The following is a 7,480-nucleotide window of genomic DNA, read 5'->3' as shown; positions in this document are numbered from 1 at the left end:
ATAATCATTATCGTCATCGTCATGAATGTATTAAAAACGGCCACGTAGTAAAACCACCAGTTAGAATCAATCTTTAAATATACAGCGAAATGTGTTAACCAATAACTTTAATTATTATTTGCTATCGTTATCGATCAGATATATATCGTTGATGTATGTACAGCAAATTTTTATTTCAACTCTTTGATCCAATCAACATTTTTTTCCTTATTATGTAATTATATTTATTTTGTAAGAAAGAGAGAAAAAGAAAAAAGAAAAAGAAAAGAAAAGGAACAAAGTACGTAACGTAAGTAATAGATTACGCATATAGCCGCAAGAGGTCAGTAAATGTGTAAAGATACGAACGCAGTGACGTGCTTATATGCAAGTATAACACAAGTAAGGTTAAATTCTTCGCCACGTGTATAGTGTATAATTCAAAGCTACGATATAATAAATGTTATAAATATTTATGTATCTTTTGTAACATTCTATTTAACATTCCACTGGCTAATTTTTTTTTATCATGAAAATAAATCAATATGCAAAGGAAGATTATCGGGCTATTGCTATATACTTCCGAAAATGAGATTTATTAATGTTTTTTTCTTTTTGTTTTTCAAAGACAATTAAAATTGATAATGAAGGAGAAACGTCTTGAACAGTGCTTCGTCAGTGCATTCCATAAATTTTTACGTGCGAAAGTATTCGATAAATAATAGACAATTGGTTCGATACCGGTTAAATAGAAATGAAACAACTAATGCAACAGCTTACAGATTGGAGATTTATGAAATGGAATGGACGGAAATGGGAATGGTACAAATATTTTGCGATTCTTTTTTAAGTAGTAATTACTATTTTATGCGATGAATCAAAGTCTCTACTTTATCGGTAGTCAGAGAGAGCGATTATTAAACTTCCTATTGATAATCACATGACCTCTTGCATAAAGATGATTAACGTTGTAGACATGTAAATCAATGACACATTTTTTTGTAAAAAGAAGATTTTTCAAAATGAAAATAAATTTGCGAGACGTGACAACTGCTGATAGCGACCGTTTATAGATTCGAAATATAAGTTTCTTTATATGGAAAGTCGAATGACAAATAAAATATATTGTGATATATACATATATATAGATTGTAATGTATAATAATGATTAATTTATTGTTTGTAAATAATTTTACTCGATACATGCAGGTTTTTGTTCCATAAATAAATTCGGTTGTCGACACGTGAAGAATATTTTAGATAATCTTTCTACATTTATGTACGTTACACAATATACTTAAATTGGTAATGGCTAGTATTAAGTTGCATTGCAGTTCGTATGCATTTGTAATGTAATGTATTCTTTATTAATTGTGCAAACATAAAACAAGAATCATAACTATCCTTCAAGGCCTGCAAGTCGTCATTAAATAAATATACTTAAATATTTTGATATTAGCTAGTATTGATTTGAATAACTCCTAACTAATACGTTTAGATCAATGCATGGGCGGACAATTACATGCGTCCGTCTTTCATTTCGCACACACACGCGTATCACATCATTTGATGTGCATCAATGCTTTCAAATTTGTTCTTATCGCATCGAGACCTTAATGTATAACAAAACATACGTACTACCTGACTCATATACATGTAAGTTGCACCGACATAATAATTATTTACATTTCATAATGGAGCAAAATAAGAGCAAATAACTTATGATTGCACTTACTACGAAATTGGAGAAGTATTATTTTGTTTTCGTTTTTTCTTTTTTTTTTTTTTGCATTTGGCAAATCGCAATGCATAATTTGAGTATACATAAGTCGAAGCGTTATGTTTTACAAAGAACTATAGTCACTTTTGTAGTAGCTTTTTAAATCTTACTTTCCGAATATTAACCGTGTAACATGGATATAGTAACACTGTATTAATGATTCCCATCTTTACTGTGATATTAATTTCCTACAACTCTTATACATATAATAATCTTATATGTATGGATGCAATGCCAATGCTCTCCCACGTAGCCCCCTTTGCCCACCAACACCACCCTTTGGTATAACATATCCACCTGCATGTCTCGCAGTTCCTTCTTCTTCTAAATTACCATTACTTTCTATTAAGTCGCGTAGTGGCCAACAAGCCAAATGACGTGATTTTCCATGACGCGCCAAAACATGATACCCTTGCCTGAAAAATATTAAGCGGCTTATGCAAATTTATTAAAATTCTATAACATATATACACACACAAATTAATAATACGAATAATCCCTGCTCTCCAATTAGTTAAGTCAACTATTACAATTATTAAGCTCAATTATGTTTAGTTGTTACCTTGACGATATAAGTCCTACAAGTAATGCCCAATGAGCTTTATGACCTCTTTTCAAGCAAGGAGCATGATTAAAATCTGAATCGTATGGAATAAGCACCATTGCTCCATGGGCAAGAGCATGAGTTAAAGTATCTGGACATTGTTGCAAATCAACTAAAATGTCTGGTCTATGATCGGGCAAATATTCAGCTGCCAATGTACCCATGAAATCAACACTGTATACTTCTCCATGCTGGGTGAAACCCCTTACCCTTGCTTCTGCTAGCAACTGACTAACAGAAACAGGTTTTGTATATTCTTGAGACGCCATCGCAAGGGCTACCAAACCGCATCTATCACATTGAAGATCATACTTTGTAACATATATAAAATTATATCAACAATGGCGATAATCTTTTCAAAACGAACTTAGACTTACTGTGGTCCATCTTGGAGAATCGGTTCGACTTGACAAAAATAAGTCACTTCTGCATCCTTCAATTCGTTTCTTGCAATTAATTTTTCAATTTCTGCCTCTGCAGACGTAAGTGTGATTTTAGCCCAAGGGGGCAAAGAGTCAGGGTCGCTCACCTCTGTTTTTTCGCACATAGGTGCCTCTGTCAAAGTTGATAAAGGCGGAGGTGGTGCTGGCATTTCTCAGCAATAAATCACTTATAAATAATTGTTTTTCTTGATCAAGGGAATCAAGTACTTGAAAATACTAACAAGGATGCTCTAACAATGCTCCAAATAACATATATTCCATATAAAAATTGCAAGTTATAAAGTTCTATTGCTCCAGTAACATACATTATGCTTAAAAATAGCACAAGTCATGGTTATGATCGATTTAAAAAAAAAATTCCTAAAATCCCGCCAGAGAGATAATTTTCTGTTACCTTCGATTGTTAAAAATGCTTTAATAGAATAGTTGAAATGTAACTCCAATCTAAAAATATCGCGAAATTTGACGAGCTTTGTAGCCGGATGAAATAATCATTCAACGAAAACGGTAACATAAGACATTTACATAAAAATATTTGAAATCACTTATTTAACCTTGAAGTAAGATCTAAACTGTTAATTTGAATGATCAACTTGCAGAAAACGAGACCTGTTGTAAAGTTTACGATACATTTTCGGATCGACCTATTATCTATAAAATATTGAAATTTGATCTTTGTTAATACATTAAGATCTACGTCTGTTGTATAGCTTCCAGGTACATGATCTCACATTTTGTAGGTACGAAAAGAGAACATAAAACTCTTACGATTTCTAATGGCAGCACACTGCATATTTGACAACGAATGAATCAGTAATCAATCATCTCCGTAAGTGCACGCAATTGCGTATTACATGTAATCATTACAATTTCATGTGAAAACCGATTCGACAATTCGAATTTAATTTCGATCGAAATGAAAAAGAATAAATCGATATTCTTCTTTTGTCCGTTGTGTAAGGGCGAAATTAAAAAAAAAAAAACAAGCTTATTAGTGTAATACGATTTTGACGTTCATATCCCTCCTTCTTCGTTCCGTGAATAATGCACGTTCATTATGTAATTTTCGAAGAAAACAAAAATATTAATAGACGAAGACAACGATCCGTGAGTTTTACGAGGTATCCATAAAAAACATTTTGCGATAAACGAAGCCGCATTAAATCGCCCAACTAAAATTACTTTGCTTTGACGACTTCTTATACTGGCATGAGTAGGCACGAGTAGTACTGCGCCTCACGTCAAACCGAGACAATGCGTTACACGGATGGCCGCAGGCAATGACGTATTTTCAATAACCAATAAGAGATACAGAATACTAGAGGACAACATGTCTGCCTTTTCATATAGTACATTTATAGGGATAATAACGATATGAATTGTAACGATATTTTTCTTTACGCGAAATTAATTATGTACATTATATTTCAATGAATAATAAAATATTAGGAACAATATTATATATATATATATATGCGTGTGTGTATGTGTCTTTTCAATAATAATGTTATATTTACATGTGTATATTTATATAGATGTACTTTCTATAAAAAGGAAATATCCCTAATGCTGTACCTGTATATACATTTACGATTATTAATGGCGGTAATGAGGATATCCTTTCCATGTTAATTTTTTGTTTAAATCATATATATTTTTTGTCTTTATCCTACAGTGAAGTGATGTTTGTGAAGATGTGATAAACCAATGATATTTATATAGATAGAAGTACAAACCAATAACGCTGAGGATTTTCTTGTCGTATGGTTATTTACATATATAATAAATTGTAAATAACGAAGTTCGAAGACGCTCTCTATACGAGAATTAAACGGTAAATATAAATGTTATTGAGATATATTGACATTTACATTATAAATTTTTGTTGCATTGTGATTATTTGCGACGAAATATAAGTCAGGGGTTGGACAAATAAAAGCGGGAATGTTTGAATCAAACTTCGAATGAGTTAGTGAGAAATTTTTTATTTCAAGATTGGTAGTTCTGATTGGTGTTGTTACATGTCAATCTTTGTCATCAATATGTAATTTTTGGAAGGAATAAGAGAAAGTTTATTTACTGATACTTTTATTCAATATTGATAGAATTTTTCATTAAATATTTAACGAATATATTCTTTTGCGTAAATGTAACACCAGCGCCTCTCTCGGCTATACGCTGTATTATAGTTAACAATGTAAGCATGGAATATTTCGCATAGCATGAGATAATTGCCTGATTAATTTTACTCGAACGAGTTTTTATGAATTACGTTTTATTTAACATTTTTAAATTACTGGCAATATAACCAGTGATCGTTATTTAAAGAAAATGGCCGAAAGTAATAACAAAATGTCAAAGGATGTTTCTTCTGTATCAGAAGATACCGATGAAAAGACAACAGATATTAGTCGTTATTTTAATAATGCACCACGCACGATTTTTGACGATATTGTGGCACCGAATGAACAAAACTATTTTAATACGGTATCGGATTCTGAGGACAATGTTTCAAGGTTTAATTCACTTTTAAATTGTACAACGAATGATTTGTTTTCTGTGGATACTTTATTAGATAATGATCGAATGTCAGATACTTTATTAGATAATGATCATATGATACAAAGTAATTTGCATAGAGATGCTTGGATACCATCAGAACGTACTCGTAAAATTTTGCGATCTATTGCTACCTCCACAGTAGGAACTACTTTTCTCGAGAGAGACAATTTAACAATGCCGGGATTGGCATTGCAAGGAGATATGCCTGATTTAATAAAAACTGCCGTGTCCCATTTTCTTGGCGAAGATGAAGAGATGCAAAGAAATGTACTTACCGCTTCAGATGTCACTCAAGATGAACGTGGACTGAGAAAATTAATACAGACTGGTTGTTATAGAGCTGCTATTAATTTATCTGGAAGACTTATTTCCATCTATGCGCAAGGTTATGGAAAAATAAATCAGTCAAGTAAACATACTCCACATTCTTTATATTTATGGTATACGAGACTTTCCTTATTAGCAAAATTAAAACAGAACGAATTATTAGAAAAAGAATCTAAGCCATTTGGTGATTTGGACAAGCCAGACATGTATTTTACATTTTATCCAGAATTATATGGTACTAAACCAGGTTCCATGGCTTCATTTGCCTTTAGATTACTTTTAGCAGAAGTCCCATACTATTATGGCAAGCCAAAGGAAGCATTAGATAAACTACACAAAGTTTTGAGCGTAGTCAATGAAATTTTGTCAAATTTACAAGCTGGCCTTATGAGGGAAGCTAATGATACCAAAGTTACTAATACAGAACAGAAGAAAGATGCTATTAAACTGTGGTCACGCAGAAAATCCAGAGTATTAATATCTATCATTAACTGTGCAGTTGGAATGAAAAATTATATTTTGGCAGTAGATATATTAGAAGAACTAAGCAAATCTCATGATTGGACAACAGAGCAATTACAAATATTTCGATCTAGCATAGGGAGAATATATTTGTTTCTTGGGGATGTCTCTACAGCAGAGACATTATTAAATAATAGAATTATTCAGACAACTACAACTACTGTTAGAGAATTGGTAGATAGAGGCTTAATAGCAGTTGCAAAAAATTCATTTCAAGAAGCATTTAATTATTTTCAAACTGCATCTACTATGGATCCTTCTAATGTTATGCTATTAAATAATATGGCTGTGTGTCTTCTCTATACTGGTCAGCTCAAAGCTGCTGTACATTTGTATGAAAATGCAGTGGCCAGAAATCCTATGAAAAGCTTACAAGAACCAATTTTGTTGAATATGTGTACTTCCTATGAGTTACATACAAATCATTGTAAACAGACCAAATTACATTTACTTCGACAGCTAAATAAGTATAAAGGAGACGCTATTGATATCCAGTGTTTAAAACTTGGTATGTAGTTAACACGAAAGAAGTTTCTTATGAAAATTTAATTAGCATAAAATGCAACCAACGAGATATTTAATATAAAACAGTATGTATATATATACACTGTATATTTTAGAATAACTCTATCTCCTGGACAAATTGTCTTGGAAAAATAAACATTGTTTCGCAAGATCATAGTGTGGTCGTGAATATAATACATTAAGTTTAATTTCAGATAGACATTAAAAATGTCTTATCAATTGTACAGAAACGTATATAAGAATAAAATTTAAGGTCGTTTGAATCTCATGAATATGACATCATAGAGGAAGAGATGTATCAAAAAATAAGAAATTCTACATTAGCGTCAAAGTAAAATAGCTTTTATTACATCGGGAAACGAAGACAATTTAACGAACGATCAACAAGTGCTAAAATTCATCCTCTCTTTTTCTCTTTCTATCTCAAATTCTTTCTTCGATTCCTGTATTATTTTTCTCTTATCATCTATTCTGTCATCATTTCCTTTACCTCTTTCTTTTTCACTCTCTTTCCCCCCCCCCCTCTCTCTCTCTACCTATTGCTCTAACCAATCCTTTTCCTATCAGATAATTACGAATTCTTCCTACTCATTATTTATATATTTCATTATTTTTTTTATTGACTTATCCAAAAGCGTGTTGTAACGTTTACTGAAAATATATACTACGTAAGAATAGGAATACGTCTTGAATTTCGTTCATTTTCATTCATTTTACGATTATCGTGCGTTACTGTTA

The 7,480-nt window shown here is 31.7% G+C and overlaps 2 protein-coding genes across 2 annotated transcripts; one reads left to right on the top strand and one right to left on the bottom strand.

Annotated features, from left to right (window-relative positions):
* Window positions 1-1,319: 1,319 nt before the first annotated feature.
* Window positions 1,320-4,077, bottom strand: LOC122632352 (UPF0692 protein CG33108). The gene is made up of 3 exons (XM_043819060.1): window positions 2,741-4,077; window positions 2,322-2,654; window positions 1,320-2,175 (listed from the first exon to the last, which is right to left on the bottom strand). Exons 1-3 carry the CDS (start codon window positions 2,953-2,955, stop codon window positions 1,974-1,976), a joined length of 750 nt encoding a protein of 249 aa, XP_043674995.1. The 5' UTR covers window positions 2,956-4,077; the 3' UTR covers window positions 1,320-1,973.
* Window positions 4,078-4,414: 337 nt separating this feature from the next.
* On the top strand, window positions 4,415-7,010 carry LOC122632350 (trafficking protein particle complex subunit 12). Its single transcript, XM_043819059.1, has one exon. It carries the CDS (start codon window positions 5,138-5,140, stop codon window positions 6,731-6,733), a length of 1,596 nt encoding a protein of 531 aa, XP_043674994.1. The 5' UTR covers window positions 4,415-5,137; the 3' UTR covers window positions 6,734-7,010.
* Window positions 7,011-7,480: the final 470 nt, after the last annotated feature.

The sequence above is a fragment of the Vespula pensylvanica genome, chromosome 10 (genome assembly GCF_014466175.1).
Source record: "Vespula pensylvanica isolate Volc-1 chromosome 10, ASM1446617v1, whole genome shotgun sequence".
NCBI classification, from domain to species: Eukaryota; Metazoa; Arthropoda; class Insecta; order Hymenoptera; family Vespidae; genus Vespula; species Vespula pensylvanica.
The sequence above is the reverse complement of the archived record's forward strand: the minus strand, read 5'-3'. Positions and strand labels throughout refer to the sequence as shown.

Bases quoted from the DNA above. Each gene is read 5' to 3' on its own strand.
- LOC122632352 (XM_043819060.1), bottom strand. From the start codon at position 2,955: ATGCCAGCACCACCTCCGCCTTTATCAACTTTGACAGAGGCACCTATG. The intron at 2,655-2,740 runs GTAAGTCTAAGT...TCAATGTGATAG, and splicing joins ATTCTCCAAGATGGACCACA to ATGCGGTTTGGTAGCCCTTG. The intron at 2,176-2,321 runs GTAACAACTAAA...AATATTTTTCAG, and splicing joins GTAGGACTTATATCGTCAAG to GCAAGGGTATCATGTTTTGG.
- LOC122632350 (XM_043819059.1), top strand. From the start codon at position 5,138: ATGGCCGAAAGTAATAACAAAATGTCAAAGGATGTTTCTTCTGTATCA.